This window comes from Cuculus canorus, chromosome 1, assembly GCF_017976375.1.
Source record: "Cuculus canorus isolate bCucCan1 chromosome 1, bCucCan1.pri, whole genome shotgun sequence".
In the NCBI taxonomy this organism is placed as follows: domain Eukaryota; kingdom Metazoa; phylum Chordata; class Aves; order Cuculiformes; family Cuculidae; genus Cuculus; species Cuculus canorus.
Window position 1 is genome coordinate 186186895 of NC_071401.1, and position 19633 is coordinate 186206527.

The 19633-nt window shown below is 35.6% G+C and overlaps 1 protein-coding gene across 7 annotated transcripts in view; it reads right to left on the reverse strand.

Moving 5' to 3' along the window:
* Window positions 1-19633, reverse strand: part of GRM8 (glutamate metabotropic receptor 8) — a 357622-nt gene that overhangs the window by 180440 nt on the left and 157549 nt on the right. For all 7 annotated transcript variants that reach the window (XM_054053780.1, XM_054053763.1, XM_054053726.1 and 4 more), the window contains exons 4-6: window positions 8295-8430; window positions 7711-7865; window positions 6428-6565 (exon numbers count right to left, since the gene is read on the reverse strand). In XM_054053780.1, the coding sequence (XP_053909755.1) occupies window positions 6428-6565; window positions 7711-7865; window positions 8295-8430 (429 nt within the window). The remainder of the gene's footprint in view (window positions 1-6427; window positions 6566-7710; window positions 7866-8294; window positions 8431-19633) is intronic.

Below are 19633 nucleotides of genomic sequence, written 5' to 3' on the forward strand. Positions count from 1 at the left end.
ACTTGTTGATATGTTGTAAATTAAGTATTAACTAATAGAGAAAATGTTGCATTCTTGGAACTTCTGCATCAACAGTTAATGCTGTAAGTCATTCTGTATTCCAGCATATGTGTGAGGTGACATTCTTCTGCAGTTAAGAAACAGGACAAACAAGCTATGTATGCTTATAAAACGTTTAAGTACTGTCACCTGAAATGCTTGAATAATGGCTCAGATTACAAGTTTTCTGAAGCTACATTTGAGAAGATGCAGTTCCAGAGTTCACATAACACTGTACTTAAAACAACTATTTGTTCACTACGATATGCCATTCCTATAGAGGTTCTGAACTGGAATAAGAATTTCTGGATTCATAGGTTAATAGAAATCACATCCACATGTGCACATATATATGTGTATTAAAAGTATTCCAACTTGGCAGTAAGTGTATCAAAATGGCAGATTTTATTTATTTATTTATTTAAATGATTGTGCGGTGGAACATGACTCATAACTTTGTAAAACATTATAAATCTAAAATTGATATATTTCCTGACAGAATACAAGACTGGAATTCCTATTTATGAATAAAATTATAGAGAAAAGAGACCTCAAGGGAGTATACCAACATTTTTTCTTCATATTAGAATGAGAAGCTTTTTTAAATGGTATGTTTTATATCAGGTGAATTTAACCTTTGGCAACAGGATTGTGAAGTGATATTTCACTGGATATAGTATAAAGAGATTTAGAAACACTAACAACTGATGAAATAACAAAATGGATGACAGCAAGTGAAATGAAGAAATCAAATCAATGAATGGGCAAAATAGGTTAGGTCCCGTGATTTGACAGCTCTCAGACATGTTGAGTAATACTTATACACATTAGCTGTTGCTGGAATTAAATACTATTCAACTTAATCTTCTGAAATACTGTAGTTTCTGGAATAAGAGCCAGAACCGGCCCTTTGTAAGACAATTGAATGTGTATATTTTGATCAAATACACTTCAAGCTACAGTCCTCTATTGCTTGTCACTCTATCAGATTTTGACAGCAGAGAGACAGCAAGGTTCATGCCTGCCACTTCTCCATCATCAGGAGAGAATTTGGTCTGAACATTCTGACCTGATGTATAGCATGAGAAAATCTGTATTTCAGTCTTGTTAATTTTGGCAGAATGTCAATCATGATTCTCAGACTTCAATTTTTTCTTTGGAATTGACTATTTAGGCTTCTGAAATGGAGAAACAGACAAAATCTGCTAAAATGGTGAATTTATGGTTTATGGTATACAATAATGAAGAGATTAAACTTCATTTAGGTTATTGGAAGAGGTCTTGGTGCCATCTGGGACATGACCTGTTGTCCGAAAATGAAAAATAAATGTTCTCTGGCTCCATATATTATTTAATGACACATGATGCAGTTTGATTTAATGCTGTATAAGAGACAACATGAGACTGCAGTGCAGCTACCAGTAATGCAAAATATTCAGAGTTCAGAAATAATGTCCAAAGCAAAGTAAGAAAAAGTTCAGACTATGACAAACACTCCTCAAAGTCTTTTGTGTCTGATTGATATGATCAGTAGCAAAGTTTCAACAGCTGACTTGTCTCCTGATAATCATGTTGTAAATCTGACTACCATGACTTTTACACAGAATCACTGTACTTACAGAAAGCAGGAATAGAGATTTTTTAAATATAAACAAAAAGTCAAAAATCCTTCTGGAATGTGTTTATAAGCTACTTTTCTAATGGAAACAAGTAAATTACAAATAACGGGAAAAGATAAAAGAGGATAAGAATTGCCTCTTATGCATAAACATACTGATCATAACTCGAAAGTCACTCAAAGAGGAAAAGCAGCACTTTCTGTGTGCTGGAAAACATTCCCTCCTGAGCCTTTTGTACCTTTTAAGAATTGTGTTACATCTCACCATGTGTCTCAACTGCACCTATGGTGATTTTTTTTAACTTTGTCTAGATCTTATCAGGGGAAAAAATATTTTAGAAGTGCTTTTATGGTAATGGAACCATTGGTCAAACTAAACAGTAATGCACACCTCTGCAAGATTCACATTCTACTACTGAACTTTTCCAAGTGTTCTAGAATTTTTTCAGAACATGGCTACGTACACATATAAGTAAATCTTCTTCTACTAATATTTTAAGTACTATAGTGTTTTCAAAGAGGTTAGTAAAGAGAAAACAATCTGTATCCGTAAAGTCCCTAGGTATGCATGATGTCTATTATACTGTACTGTGCTTTTTTCAGTGCAGTGAATAGTTCAGTTTGATCGAGCAAATTGAAATCAGACTAATTTACACAGGTCTCTATGTGCTTCTGGAAGCTCTCCCATCTTTATTTTTAGCAGTGCAGTCAGTCATTATAGACAGTTAAAGGCTGATTAGGTTTATAGAGTAGTTAAAATGCTAACCATACAAAACAGGGGTAGAAATTACTTCTGTATGAATGTGCATGAAGGAGTTTTTTTAATTAATGTTTTTATTAAGGTTTTATCAAAGGGACACAATTTTGTCTTTAAAGACTGATACGATAAATGTATGCCTTGGAGGGATGCTGTGGGAAAAATCCAAAACAAATCTCATTGGAACAATATCTTATGTGAGGTTTGAATTTGAAGCTACCATTGTATGCATTAAAACACGATATACTAAGCAGTTTTACTTCATGTTAAATTTCTATCTGCTTAAGGATGCAAACACAAATATCTATATGTGCACACACGTATATAGGTAAAGAGAACTTCTTCAGAATTTTTTTTGTTAGAATAAAATCAAACATTGATATTCTGTAATGTTAATTGAAGCAAATCCAAGTACGCTTCATTTAATTCTTACCCTTCTTTCTGAACTTTTCCTCATTAATTCTCTTTTCTTCTTCTATCACCATATTTTGGTCTTCCAAAAGAGCGATGTTGCATATTGTCAGCCCAACAATTTAATGCACTTTTTAAAAAAGTATTTGGGGACATTTTTGTTTCATTTTCAAATCTTTGCATTCATACATTTGTTCATTTCTTAAGAAACATAAGGTCTAGAAGCATACCTTAAAGCACAACTGATGATGTCTCAACAATCAAGAGCAGGCGTTAACAACACAGAACCAGGAATAAAACTGTTGAGCCCACAAAGTTTCTAAGTAATGCTTCAGCCATTAAAAACTTGGCCCACTAATTGACTCCAGTGAGAAAATGAGAGTATGGGAAATTCTCCATGATGTTAAAACTAAAATAGAGCAAGAGGCATACCGTGTCTGACGTCTCCTGCAACTATGATGGCAAGCCCTTCCTCTTGAAAAATGTAGGTATGATCAGAGCATGAATGCTGTCTCTGTCTTTACAGTTTTCTGCTGGGGCACAGGGATGAGTGAAAGTTGCTCATCTCCTCAGTTCTCATTCATACAAAGAGAATTCAAAGCTAAAGAATGGCTGTTGAAGATCTTTAAAGGTCTTTACTTGAATATAGAAAACCTGCACCTTAAATAAATACATAAAGTGAGGCTTTGTGCAACCTCTACAGACAGTTAAATCCTTGCATTGCTCCATTCTTTCCCATTTTGTTGTAGTAAGACAAACGAGTTCTCTGCAAATGCCCTTCACCTTTCCTGATTCAAAAAGTTTAAGGGTAGTCATTGCATTAATGTTTCATGTTTACAAAGTTAATGATCCAATTTGATTTTTTTTATTAATTCCAGAAAGGTTGGAACAAAAAAAATGTCTAATATTTTACAATGAACTATTTTAATCTTGATTAATTGATCCATATACCCTCACATACAGAAACACACAGAGATAGTTGCACATCAATAGTGGTAAAACCATTAGTTTTTCCAAGTTCAGGTGAATCACTGCTTTCTATAAGCTGACCAAAAATGAGAAAGCAAACGACCAAGTGAACTCTAAATAAATTTATTATTTATATATATCCAAAGCACAATTTTTTTGAGGAATAAGAAGCAAGAGCAAACACAAATAAGCAATATTTCTAAATAGCTTTAAAATAGCATTTTTCTTTAAATAAGCCGTTGAAGCCATTACAACACTAGACTAATAATTAGAAATATATAAGAACAGAAGGAGGTAAGAAGTCATATGCCCTTTTGTAATTCTTAACCTTGAACAAGAAGAAGAAATCCCTATCTGGACTTTCAATGCTACGAAGACTGGTGATTTTCCATGGAAAAGAAAAAACATATTTTTCTCTATGAAGCACTTTCTTCATAGAGGAAAAAAAAGCTTGAAATTGGAGTAGATTAGTAGAATCCCAACTGCAGATAGTAAAAATTTAAAGCTATGAACCGATAAATCAGCTAAATAGAGAACAGCAATAACAGTTTTGTTGTTGTTGGGAATTACAAATGTCATATGAGAAAAAGATTCAAGTATCTCCTAAGATAAACAGGAATGCCTAACACAGCACATCTCAAGCTTGAGAAAAAATTATATCTATCAATTTGCCTTGTAATATCCTTGAAGCGGGAGATTTTCAGATCATAACTGTATCTCAAGATTTTGGATTTTTCTCAGTCTGTCACTGGCTATTGTTATGATATACAATTGGGCTGTTGGGCAAAAGACAAAGAGACACTGACCACATTTTAGTCCTATCAATTGCCGCTAAGTTTACTTGCTGGGTGAAGAAAATGCATTTTATTTCTGTTTTCAGGGACAGGAAGTATCCCGTAATTTTGACATCCATTTCAAATTGCAAATTACTTTAAATCTATAAAGACACAGCCTAGTTATTTTATACAATACTTTTCACTTAGTAATTCAATTTGACAGATGTGATGAGGCTCAGACAAGTCACAAAACCATCTGTGGCAACATTTAGAGCTTCCCAAATAACAGCACATACACCACTCGTTCCACCTGAAGAACTAAAAAAAAAAGCATCTCTTTTCCACTTAAAATAGTAAAAACAAAATAATCCCTTCCTAGACATGGGCAACTACCCAGCCATGACTTACTGCTATATGAATCAAGACCAAGGAGTAAAGGATTAGAGCAATGAGCTATCATTTACCTCAGTGAGGAACTGAATATCATCCTTTTTTTTTTTTTTTTTTTTTGAGGCTCATGTGGTAAAATATAGAAGATGAGGCTTTTTTTGTTGAAATGAGAGAGTGCATGCATGTCTCGTATTTCTGTGTGAAATATATCTGCGCATTGCAAAGCCTGGTGTAGTAAGTCTTTGAATCGATGGCAGAGTACATACGTCATAAATCTGATGGTTCAGGAACCTCAGGACTAACAGTGCATGTGCTTAGAGACTACACTGTATGCCTGTCTGACAATCCCAGAAGAACTGGGGTTCTGATGTGCAGCTTTCATTAGGAGGAAGTTTGGAAGAGCACTCCCATAACAAAGGCTGCCTGACACTGCCACAAGGCAGCCAGAAATCCTGGAACAGCAAGTGAACAAAAATGTCCACTTTCCATGTGAAAAATATTATTTTGTGAAAGAAAGCACTGTCGTGGAAATTGAGGCACATGGATAACTTACACATGCAGTGCAGAAAGCTGCGTATTACTGCTGCCACCAGTAACAGAGGTGGAGGTCACCAACAGTACTCCCAGGGCTAATGACAGTAATCAGGTAGATGACAAGGGGAGCACTTAAATTAGGCAAAAACCATCTATACAAAAAATAACATAAATAGCCTGCTGTAGTCACAGAAGACTAATGGTAACAATCTCATAGTAAACCCTGCAAAGAACAGCAAAAAGCCAACATCTCATAGATGAGATGAAACTCATAGCTACTGATGCAACTGCTCTATCAGCTGTCATGACAGTTGTGTCTGTAGATGATGTCTGAGAGAGCAAGTTTGAGAACACCAGTGCCACTTAGCTAGAGTTTTTGCTCAAACTTCAAGGAGACATTCAGTATTATGATATAGAACACTGTTTTGTTCACATGAAGACAAGTAATAAGCACATATTGATTTGATTTTTACTCCATCCTCAAACACAATTTGTAAAATGGATACAGACTTCACGACTTGACCTATCATCAAGATGTCAATATTTTAATCAAAAATTTAATTTTCTCTACATCTACTTCAATGATAACAATATGAGAATTATTGTGGTGTGCCTGTTCACTAAAACAAAATCATATTGATAGCCATAGATTGGATGAGAGAAGACGTCATTGAAAACACAAATGGAATTGATCCACAACCATAGGTCTTTAAGAAAATTTGTACGATCACTGGATTTGTGCAAAGTAGCTACTAACTTTCTCAAAAATTGTCCATGAATATTTCCTTTGCATTTGAAGAAGGAAATTCTTCTTATAACACAATAATTTGTATTGGAGAATTGAAAGGAGCTGGAAGAGTGATGAAAAGAAAGCAGTTCCTTCCCTGTACTCCAATAAACAATTTACAGATAATATTTTACTTTCACAGTTACCTGTGCACTTCTTGATATTGCTGTTTCTTTTTCCATGTGATCCTAACTTGCATCCAAAGTTCTCCTCCCAAAATTCTGCAAACCATACATTTCTTCGATTGTTAGCAAGTGTTCGGCTCCGAAAATATCTATCAAATCCTATATTTAAAAGTGAAAGAGGTAATAGAATATGATACAGCATAAAAACAGTCATTTAAAGACAAGAACAGATCTGGTTTAAATATCAGACCAAGAAAAATCATTAGGTACAAACTTCTATAATAAGGTATCTTATGAGCATAATAGTATCTAAGGATTAAAAAACCAGAACATTTGTTATTATCACCTAGTTTTTTAAAAACATTTACAGCTGTTAAAGAGTCTCTAAAGCTCTAATAGAAATGAAAAAGACAATGTAGGTGGTTAGTGAAATAGCTTAATGTTTAATACACAGATGATCCAAATTAAGAAATGGATACCAACAAGAAAGGCGACAAACTAGAATCACTACTTAGTCAAAGACACTGATCCAAATAAGTTTCATTTTGAGGCCACCTAAAATCACCACATACCTCTCTGTCAAACCAGAGGGCTTTCAGGACACCTAAAATTCTGCTTCTACTTGTATCTTTAATGACCCTCACTGAGAAATGAAAGATTCCTGCTTAAACCTGATCAGATTCCGCACCAGTCTTACCCGTATAACCCAGCACCCATAATGAAACGATGACTAACACATACCATCTGGATTAAGCTCCTTACAAATGTTTCCATGTGGCTAAATTCTCCAAGCAGGATCAGTAGTGCTCAGGTTTTTATAATCATTTACAAGTTTAAGCACTTACTGAGACAGTAAGAGATGTTACTATGTCCAGTATGCTCTTGGGAATAAGGTCATTCAAACCAACTACTTCCACTCCATCTATCTAGTCTAAAACTTTTTTAAAATAGTATCTTTTTAAATTAAGTTCAGGAGAGGAAAGCAGACCCTAAACTGATATCCTCCCAGGAGAATGAGCTGACTCTATTACCCATCCAATACTCTCCTTTTTTGTCTCAAAGAACCACCAGGCTTTGGGTAAGAAGCTCTCTGTAACACATGCTCTGGTTATCAGAAAATAATAAGGTTTCCTGATTGCAGGCTCAGCATCTCCTCATTTCCATAGATATACTAAATGAATATTAGATCAGGCCAATTCAAATCACTTAGTTGGAAAGTTATACCGAGAGAGAGAGAGAGAGAGCGCACTAGGGTACTTGAACATTGACAGAAAACAAGGGGTTTGTGTCACATGTATTCCTACCATCTATTGATGTTCTTTTAGGCAGAATGGTTACTGCTCCTTCCGCAATCTCTTCCTGCTGCTGAACTGGAGAAATTTTTGACCCCCAACTATCTGAACCAATCCAGAGGAAATGTCCAGACTGATTAGCTTTTTTGGCTGCTTCCAGTATTCGCCTGCAAATACACAACAAATGACTAATTAAACTTCATTTACAAAGAAACTGAGAATCGCTAACTTTCATTCTGGCTATGCATACATTAACTCATACTAACCAACCAGTCAACAGTTTGCACAATCTAAAGCATATTCAACAACAGCTGTAGAGAACTGAAGAAACAGGACAAGGTTAGCTTGTTCATCTTTAGCCATGTTTTTCTAACATTCTTATTGGTTTCTTCCTGTTCAGAATCTCTTAGGAACAGGTTAGATCAAAGGACGAGTACACTATGTAATTGCAACTCAATTTCTTATCAGCACATGTATAAGAATTTTTACATGGGATTCAGTCTGAAAACTCCTGTGTTACTGTATTCTGCATCAGCCAACTGCGCATCTCTGTGAAGAAAGAACATCTTTAACACACAAAATTGGGAAACAGGTACCTAATATCATCTTCATTTGCAAACATGATCACTGCTCGAGCATTTGGAGTTTCCAACAAACGCTTGATGATCTTTTCAAACTCTCCTGGCCTTGGTTCCCGAGGGATTTTGAGTGACTGAGCAATGCAAACGCCTCCTGAGAAAAATTAAAAGGAGAAATAAAAAGAATTTTAATACATTACATATCCCCACTTCAGATAATCAATAGTTAAGCAGGCAGAAAAAGAAAATAACATACTAATCTGATATAAAGCAGCATAGCCAAAAGCTACCTTATCTATGCATTTTGAGATATGTACCATATAAACTTAAATAGTTAATGCTGCATTAAAGAGTTCAACTCAGTTGCCTGCTACTTTATTTTTTACGTAAAATTTAAAACAACATCCCAAGCAAGATCTTCAGGCACCATACTCTGTCTCCACAGTCCTACCCCAATTTATGGCAGCTGAGAACCAAGCTTTGCCTCAGGACTGCATTTAACCATAAAGCTGCAATACGTCAGTTATTTTACATTCACAATGTGGCTCTTCAGTGTCAGGTAGTTTCATACAGTTCTGCTTTTTCATCACAGAGTATAAGGTTAACAATAAATGCTGTGGTTATAGAATCAAGTGAAGAACTTGAAATGTTTCCTTATGAATGACTACATACAGATCATGTCTAATTGTCATTACGACATTCTTAATTAAGTTGTATTAATTATTTAAGAGATTTTTGGTTGTCATTGAATGTTCTAAATTACTAATCAGCAAATGAACACAAACTCAAAGATAATATATCTCTTCTTGACAGAAGGAGGAAAGTACTAACTGAAATATTTTAAAAGTACCTGTCCTGAAAAAAGGGACAAATTTATACAGAAACCCAGCGATCTCTAGTGGCTTTCACAACACGTGTGCAGTGAAATATCTGCTTCCCAGTTGCAACACTATTATTGATGTTTGAGCAGACGAGGAGAGAAATTCCTTGAGCCTGTTTCATGAAAGACTAAGTCCAGATCAGCACCAGCTTCGTATATCATAAATGAATTTTCTGTGATTTTTTGGCGGTTTGCTTATTTTAATTACTTTTTCTTTAAGAACTATTGCCCAATTCGGATTGGAACATCTAACTCCCCCCAGTATTTGCTCTTGCCTGCTGTTGTTCCCAAAATAAGAGGTTCTTGTGGAGAATCTAATCATTATAAAAATCCCAGAAAATAAAGAAAGTGAGAAAATATTTATTTCAAACAAATACTGACATGTTACTAGACAAAAGCAAAGCAAATTATAATTTTTGCATCTTTGTATCTGAATACTTAAATAATTCTATGAGGAGGGTTGCATTTGGTGTGAGAATGTGTTTTTAAAGAGCTGTTATATTTTGATAAATGCCAGTACTTATTTTCTGATGTATAAGATCATTTGGGTCCTATACAAGTCTCCATATTAAAGGTAATTAGATAACTAAAGTCACAGTTAGATGGCTATGTTGTATATGGGGAGGCTTTACAACAGCCTTGTCTTCCCCGTCAAAATGTCCTTATGTTTTTCCAAGGTAGTTCACAAATTAGGTTGATACATGCTGTCAGTCACAAAATTTGAACAAAAACAGGAGTTCACTTAGATACAGCTTGGGATGTAGGGCTACATGAAGAATTGAGAGAGGTCTCTTACGTTAGCTTTCTTAAGCTCTGTCTTATGTAATATTAAAGTAAAAAAAAAAAAGAAAAAACTTAAAGGTATTTATGAAGCTCTTTTTATTTCTTTTATGCAAATGTAGTATTTGGAAAATACTGGGGATTCATTATCAGATTTTGTTCTGCCTCTGCAGAATCTTATCAACTTCAATAGTTGTCTGCACAGGCAGATCCAAAGCTTGCATCAAGTTTAGACGTGGCATAAATGAAACGTGGAATTATCAACTGGCAGTATAAAATTAACAACTTCCAAACAAAGCCAGCCGATTTTAGTCTCAGGCATACATATCACCTCTTTCAGCTATGAATCATTTTCTTGGGAAGCTGCATTATTATTTTATTAGATTTAGAGATGTGTACTACCAGGTAGATTTATCCTGAAGCCTTCTCTACTTTACATGAAGGATACAACGTTTGCAAATCAGAACATCTGCCATTTCTAACAAAAATTGTTTGCACAAATTTCTTTACCATCTATAAATAGTATAAAAATATAATTTAAGTAATTTACTCTTATCTGCTTTAAAATGGAACATAGTGCCTTTCTCTAGCAACACGTTTCTTCACATTTTTATGAACAGCCTGACTCCCCACGACTGACAGCTAATTTGCCAATAACAACAGATGAGCCCATATAGCTGGTGACCCTCTCTTCACCAGGTATTGTTCACAATGCAGTAATGAAAAGATGAACACTGTGCTATAAAAAGCTTTAGCCAACTTTCTAAACTGATATTAAGTTATTGTCATAGACACTCAAAAAGCCCTTTACTGCAACCTCTTTCCGAAGTAGCAGATCTGAAAAGTAAGAGAAATTTTTAGCAGACATCCTGTAAGTTTAACAAACAGCAATTCACCGTTAGAAAGAGAAAACTGAAAAACAATGCCAAGCTCTCAACTGTCCTTAAAGTCATTCAAGCACAAAAAGTAAAACAGATCCTAGAAACTGACATAAAGGAATAGTTTGTTTCCTCTTAAATTTTAGAGTTCTTTTGAACCATTTTTATTCACGCAATGGCCCTTAGGGAAAAAAAAATACTCTTTCCACATAAAACTCAAATGCAAATATTACAAAATGCACATATATAATACACTATATACAGCCATCTACAATCTGTGTGAATTGGATACCAAGTAATGAAAGAGAAACTGCAGTATCTACAAAAGCTATTTTCAGCCAAGATGGTGATGAAGAAACACCATTCCATCACTGCAGAGGCAAGTTCAATCATGACTGTATTGTGCACCTTAGCATCTCTGCATTGAAGAATGTTTTAAGTACTAATAGGAACAAAATAAAATATATTTCAACCTTGTTGTTACATTTATAATGAATTATGTAAGCTATCTCCAACTCACAAAACACTTTGTGTACACCCTTATCTATATACTGCATATACAGCTGTTGCTCAAACAAATAACAGAGTATCAGTTTTCAGCTAATGATGAAATGCTAGATCCACAAAGGTACTTAGAACATTACGGTGTCTAACCTCTCAGCACCCTGCTGCCTTTGAAATCTACATCCTGGGCTAAGTGCCCAGACACAGAGAGAGATGAGTGTCTAGGAAAAGGATTCACAGGTGCCAGAAAACTGAATAAGGAATAATTATTCCTCCAAAATAACTAGAAGAGCATAGGTTTTAAGGCTAGTAGTTAGGATAATCTTATGAAGTGTGAATAAAAGAGATATTTACCAAAATCAAGAAATAGTGTTGGAGAACAGATGTCTTATATGTGATACCAATGGATTTACCACTTGCTGCAGAGGTGCCAAAGGGCAAATGGTTCAGACACCTAATGCTCCTGGAGGATTTATGGCTGTGAATCAGAAGAACAAATAGTGTCTATATGTTTCACCCGGTCAGCATTTCAGAGTGATTTGGCCCACTGGCTGCTTGTGCCTGTTGCTGGCTTATAAAATATTTATTATCCTTCACAGTCTAAATTTCCCTTGGCTAAAATCATAACAAATCTAACATTTGTATAATGAAATGAGAACTAACTATCATTTTGCCAAAAAAGGAAGTGTGCTCAATCCTGGTCAATTAAAACAGCCTATAAAGAGGCTTCAGAAAGGGCTACACTAAAAGCTGTTATTGAGACCAAGAAAGGAGTCAGACTCATTTCCGGTAGCTCAACTAGGAACCAGTACCGGTAATCATACCCATTCCCTAATTTATATATTATGTAGGAGAAATAAAGGGTTTGCATCTATCACGCACCTTAAAGCATTAAGACAGCACTGATGGAAAGTAGTTCTTCAGCTATGTGGGGGCAGGGGAAACAGAAAAGAAATCTTAACACCAAACTGTGTTAAGCCTCTTTTGTATCTTCTCAGATTTGCAAAACTAAGGTTGTACTCAGGCATCCCAGAGCTTGACTGGAGGAATAAAACAGTTAATGTGAACTGCACTGTGTCAGTGATGACAGCTATCGGTTTGTGTTATAAGAGCTATCAAGTGTGATATCCAGCACCTGGGACCATGGGACAATAAAAAGGAGATCAGAGGTGGGAGCTGGAAATCAGGCTGACCACAGGAGCTGCTCCACTGATGATCAGGGACTCAGTCCAGCCACTCTGCACCACAGTTAGCAGCACATATCTCATATGCTTTTAAACCGGGGATGTAACCAGGCCTGATCTACAATAATATATTGTTGTTTTCTCTATTGTGATAAAAATCACATCTTAAACAAATTGTTCCGCATTAGTCTTGGCTTGCACACTCTGTATAACACAGCTTGTGGGAAAGAGGTTATCACCTAAAAAAAACTGCTAGATTTTGAAGATATTGTCAGTACATTGGATCAATGAGCTTTTTCCTTTCCTTTTGTGCTCTTACCACAACGAAAAAGAAAAAATAAAACAAAAGGAAAAATGTAGTATCTGCATGGATTTAGCGGTTAAATTTATGGCGATTTTATAACGATAAATACTCATTTTAGCTCTCAATGGTTCTGAAGTGATGACATGGCAGGCTAATTTTAAACCATTAAATATGCAAGTATGCAGGGGTGGGTTTCAGAACAAGTGATGCTGAATGTGTATTTGGAAAACAACAAGCAGACTTTGTACAAAATGGGTGTTAACAAATACTCCCCTGAAGCAAGGACTAAAAGGTGAAGGTAAATGTAAATACTAGGACCATGTTTTCTCCTACTCCAGCTCAGATCCAGCACTATATTATGGACTAACTAAGTAGGAGACACAAGAAAGGGCATTATCTTTGTATCAAAAAATCTGAAGACAGCTTTTAGTTCAAGTGTATTCAGCGTTTGGACCACAACCATACTACTGAGAACCAGTTTACCCTCTTAACTATTTATCTTCCCCATGTATTTAACAAGCCCTACTATTGCAAAAGGGTAAGAGGTCAAGTTATGCACTTGCTTTCATAAGCTAGTGCTTAGTGTAAGGAGGTATACATCACCTGAATCAGTGTACATCATTGCAAGTCAATTATTTTATGGCAGCTTCATCACAAATCACAGTGTTCCCGAAAAAGCTCAGAACGAGTAGCCAGAGTATATCTGGGACCCAGACCCACCTGGCAGGACCTTCTCAGCTGTATTCAAGTATACATTCTCTTTTTCAAGATAAATGATATATGACTGGTCACTTGGCCAAGAAAATTCTAATGCTGGCCTATGGAAAGCTTCCAAAAGGTATTACACAAATATGTGAAGACAGAGAAGTTCTTATTCCAAGTAGGGGAACAGATGTCGGAGACTTAGCAGAAACCTCATCAAGAAACTCTCTTGTGAGGCATACAGGGTGCTGTCAGAGGCAGATATATGTCTTCATGTCTGAGAGAAGACTGCACACTTCTGACAGTATCATGTCATGCATGAGAGCATGAGGAAAAACAGACATTTCTTTTCCTCTTCCAGTCCTTCCTCTGGTTATCTTGAAAGTCTAAAAACATCCAGACCTGTTTATATAGAAGGTCTGCTCCAGTTGCCAGGAACCCTGTTCAACAAGATGCTCCATGCTCAGGTTCTGTTGACAAAAATCAGGATAACCTTAAGACTTAAGGAATCCATCAAGACAGTTCATTATCTGACAAATTTGGATGCTAAGAAATCTGAATGTCAAAGAAAAACAAAGTGACTGTTCTGCAGGGGATTTGCACTGATGATGATAATCAGGAATTTTTAGGAATTATTATTTAAAGCACAGCCAATTTGCTGCCATCTTCTTGTGTATCCCTAGGTGACTTTAACAATAATTTTCTAGAGTATAAGTCAACAGGGAGTGACACCTAGGAAAATATTTTTGCAAGTTGAAGATCAAGTTTCACAAGCAATAGTTACTAAAAATGCAAATGTCTCCTTAATGCCAAAGTACTGTCACTGGGAGGTCAAAATGCAGCTGTGCATTGTTTTCGAGCTACCTTCACTTAACTACCCCAAGAAACCATAAGATCACTGATATGTATACGAACTTCAGGGTAGCTTAGCTTTACAAATAAGAATCTGAGCCTTCTGCAGGCTCTGCTGTTGCCTCTGAAGTCCATGTCATGGCTTCTTCACTATTATCCATGTCCAAATCCGGTTAAATAAAATCTCATTCCAGCACACCTGCTTTGTTGCAGCCACCAACTACGTGCAGTGTGGAAATACCCTAAAATCTTGTGGCTTTTCATTTCCTCAAGAGCTTACCAAATACCTCAGCAAACAATTCACTCACTTTTGCAAAGATAGTTAATTTTTCAGCCAATAGTGGTAATACTTCTTGATATAAGGTAATAGAAACACAAACATTTACAAAATTACTTAATTTAAATAATACTTTGCTCTGAATGGCTAAAGGTGGCACTTAGCATGCAACACACTAAAACATAACGGAGGATGAGAGTTTTTCTTATAATTTTTAACAGATAAAACCAGCCTGCATTTTAGGCCCATACATTGGTGTCTTTTTTTCCTTTATTTAAATAAAAATGCATTTTTGTAAAAGCTCTTAATATTTATGACAAAGATGTTTTTAACATACAAGCAAGTCAATGATGTTTTTTCACTTACATAAGCTACAGTCATGATCTTTTCTACTCAAAACAAACAGCTTTAAAAAGCTCAAAGTCTGTCTCATTTATTTTAATTTTTTATAAAAGACGTTTTAGCAATGTTTTTTGTCTGGTCTTTGTTTCATTCACCCTTTTGGGACCAAAAAATTAAAATTAAATGGCAGCCAGTGAAACCATGAAAGAACAAAAAACCATTTTTGATAAATACAATCTACCCATTTCTTTTCAAACTGTTTTTTTTTTTTTACATTCCTGTATGTATTCACAGGCATACAGCCATGCATATTTCACAAACACATGTGCTCACAGGGATGCTTACATCATGGGCAAAGCAGATGTTAATTCTAAAATAGAAAAGGAAGAAGAAAAAAAACAGTTCTGACTCCATATGAGACCACCAGCTACTGGCTCCAGTCATCAGAGTCTGTCTCTAAGGTGACATGACGGAAGAGAGGAGAGATCTGTTATTTTATATTTCCATTCTGAACAATAAAAAATTATCTTTTTTTATTTTTTTCCCCTCGGAAGAAACGGTTCAAATGTACCAGTACAGCTTCCATTAACACCACCATCTGACAGAAGATGCTAGAAAATAACTGCAAGGGATATTCTCACCATCATAAAACCTACTGATCTTTTTTTCACGAGATTGAAAAAAAAATTTTAAAAAAGCCCATACTTTATTCATCCTTTGGTTTCTTAGTGTTATTTGTGTAAATGAAAGCCAGCTTTCACAGTCTTGAAAGTGGGAGTCTAAAAGAAAAGTTCACCTATAGTAAAGATGTTTGTGAATGAGTAAAAAAATCATATACCCAGGGGAAAAAAAATTTGAAAAGAATGGATTCTGGAAAGTTGTGAAAAATTGTCCTCTCGACAGTGAATCACTGTATAATTAGTTCATATAGGACATGAGATGCCCAGTTAAACTTCAAAACAAACTGTGACCAAAAAAACATAATTGTGATTTACATTTACTGATCAGCTGTTGCAATGCTTTCACAGCTATGTCTTTTTTTATGACTGCACTGGGTATGAATATCTCCTTCTGTGGAAATGTAATTCTTCCTGCTTGCAGATTAAGAAATCAGAGAGTCGTAACATGAAAAAAGAAACATTCCACTGTTTGCTGGCAACATGCGACATAACATCCTTCATGAGGAAGAGACTCTCTTTATTTTTGTTTGTTTTCTAAAGATCAGGAAAACTTACGCTATGAAAGAGACTTCATAAATGCCCAGATTCTAAAAGATTCTTAGATTTTTTTTAAGGTAACATCAATGCTGTTTTATAACAAAGCAATACTGTGAACTCAAACTCTGGGCTATGGTTATTTAATAGATATTTTTCTCTGAAACTAGATTTGTTTGAACATGACCCTTTTTATTACCTCTGTTTCTCTAAAATTCTCAGTACTAACAGGCTTGAGTATCAGTAAATATTTGTCTTAGAGAGTTTAGATGCAAATTCCTAGTTCAAAATACTCTAGAAGTGGGTTAGACATAAAAATTGACAGTTCACCTCAAAGCACAGTCAATGAACCATCCCAGTTGCTTCATCTTTCAAACATCTTGTTTCAAACCTGATGCCATGTTAACGGACACAGTTCCAACACTGCCCTGTAACATACTGCTCTCTGTCTCTTGGTGGTCACCATCAGACATGGGGTACCATTTCCAAGTTCCAGCAATCTCTTGCCACACTGCTGGAAAGACCTTCCCTTGTGCGCTACCACCTGAAGACACAATCCCCCCTAAATGTAGTCAGCACTATGAAGATGACACGGGAACTTCATAACTATCTTAAGGCAGGAAAACTAACCCCACCACAAGAAGGGCTGGATTTTGTAAAAATATTTATTTCTAAATAAACATGTAACCTTTTTTCTTTTAGGACAATTTGTTCCCTATGTGGATCTTCAGTATAATATTTCTTCATTCTACTCCCTGCCTTGTTTATTTTAAATATTTTATCAGTGATATAAAAGACTATTTTCAGTTAAGTTGCCCTGGATTGCCTGATTTTAATGGCAGGTTGATGTCCTATTTTTCCCTTGCATACTTCTTACTGCTGTCATGGTGTTCACAGATTTCCTTTAGTCACCTCCTTTGCACGTAAATGCTGTACACGGGCAACAGAAACTGGTTGTTAATCATGCCTTCTAAGAAAAACAGCAGCACTGATTAATGTTTTCATTCTGAAACTTTTTGGTCTGCTTTTATAAGTGAAGACATTCTTTTTCTTTGTGGTCATAAAATAGCCACAGTTTTCTTACAGTCACTGGAATTTGAAGCAAATAAATAAATGAAATCCTGTCTGCTTTTTGCTGTTTTCCAGAATGCTGGTGGCCAAAGCAATTATTTCCATCTTTCTTTATGTATTCCTTTAATCGCACAGTCTAGCATCAAGGAATTAGCCTAAAAATTAAGTGCTATTAGATAATTCTGTGGTTCTCTCTATAAGAAGTTATAAGCCCAAATTTTTAATGAAAATCAAGAAGGGATCTCTTCTGGCAGAGAAACTTATATGTAAATCTGATCCCCAAAAAGCAAATATAATACAGATTCAGAGTCTCCTGCAACAAAATCTTGCACATTAACAGGGTTTACTGTATAAATTCACTATATGGCATGCTTAAACTTAAATTAAGCCCATGCTAACACAGCTAGAGTGCTCATTCACAGCCTCAAACTCAAAGGGCCTCATCTGTTTTCCTGGTGGTTTTCATCAGAAGTCAGATTGATTTCAGCCATGCAGGAATAAGCCAAATTTCTCTTCCAAGGCATGGCTATCTTACAGAGATTACATCATACATGAGAAGATCTGTTGATTGATTAGGCTACATGAGAAAAAAAATTCAGGCTCAAGGAGACCATTGTCATCATTGTCACCTTGGCCTTTTGGTTGATCAGAACCTTTTCCAAAGGCTTTTGGAAAGTCAGGTTCTTTAAAATTTAAATATCTTGCACTTTTTTGACAAAATCAGAAATCCAACTCCCTCATTCTTCCAACACACAACTACTTGTACATTATACATTATATACTTAAGTTATAAGTTAACTAGCTGTCTTTTATACAAGTTAGGAAAGCTGACTTTATCTAGATTTCTAGTCTGCAAGTTAAAATTCATAATCCTTATGATGCTATTACCTAACTGTATTTATCCCACTTTTAAGTCCTTTGAGAGCTGAACACTTTGGTTAGAACACCACTAGTATCTAACGAACTTTATTTGTTAACTTATTGCCATTAAGGTTTATAAAATATGGAGAGAATAAACCTAAGTCTTGTGTATCGCTTTTACACCAGTCAAAGATACAGCAATATTAAGAATCAGCAATACCTAACAGAGCAGAAAAAAAAAAGGAATGAGTTAGTGAGTGAACAGAAGAGCTACCCAGTAGCCTTCCATACAAATAAACCTGCTAAAGCCTACATTAGTTTTAAAAATGTACCAGAATTAAAAGTGGCTATATAGCTACTGTATCTTTTAAAAAGTCTGTGACACTACGCTGTGAGATGTGGACCAGAGAATAAAGTTAGAGAGGAGACTGATATCTCTGTGCACTTAATGCTAAGTGGTAAAATATATCTTGAGAAGAAGTTTAGGAGTGAGGGGATCTACTAGTTTCTTCAGGCATGCTGGAATGTAGGATCAGATTTATAAGCCCTAGAGAAAAAAGGCATCAGGTCAAAGCTGACTAATGAGAAGACTTCCTTAGAGGGCTGCAATGGGCCCGGGGACTTAGAGCTGATGGAAGAAGCAGGAAAGTGTTCAAAAGACCTATGCATGCAATAGAAGAGAGCTTGCAAATTTAACGTTAGTCTGCTATCATGTAATAACTATGTAGAAATGATGAGACAAGTAAAAACACTGACATTATTTTAATTCTGGAGTATAATAAATGCTGAAAAGATATTTGTCTGTTCTTAGACAAAACATATCATCTATGCACATATAAAATAAATATCATAAATACAGCAATGTTTACTTTTACTAAATCTCTAATTAAGCACATCTGTCTTTTGTATGAGGACACAAATATCAGATTAATCTTATGGATTAATCCTATCTTGTAAATGATACAGCAGGTATATTCTTCTGCTATGCATTCTCAGTCCTTATTCATGAAAGAATAAAGTCCTTATTCAGTAATACAGGTAGCAACTGTGTAAATGGAATCACTGAAAAATGCTTAGATTCAGACTGATGATTCTGGAGCTCACTATTAGAGCTCCAGAATCATCAGTCTATTCAGGCCTATTCCCACTATTTCTAAAACAGTGGGAATGCACTGCCTTGTCTTGTTGGGAAATGACCAGCAAGTATGATCAAAGACTACTTTTATGTAGTCTGCCAATAGTTGTACCAGGACAAGATTTAACCCTGCCCATCCTTTTTTCAGATGGTAGAAACATGGTTTCACTCTCACTAACACTCTGAAAGGAATAAAGGCTTTACCTCACATTAAAGAATGAAAAACACGGGGAGAAAGCTGTTATCCATGCAAGAAGAAATGAGAGAAGCTGCTCTTTTCATCAAAGTTCACAGTTAACCTCAAATCCCCTGCAAAGAATGGCAGCTAATGGTAAGAAGAGCTCTTGCTCGCCTAAACCAAAATCAGGAAGGC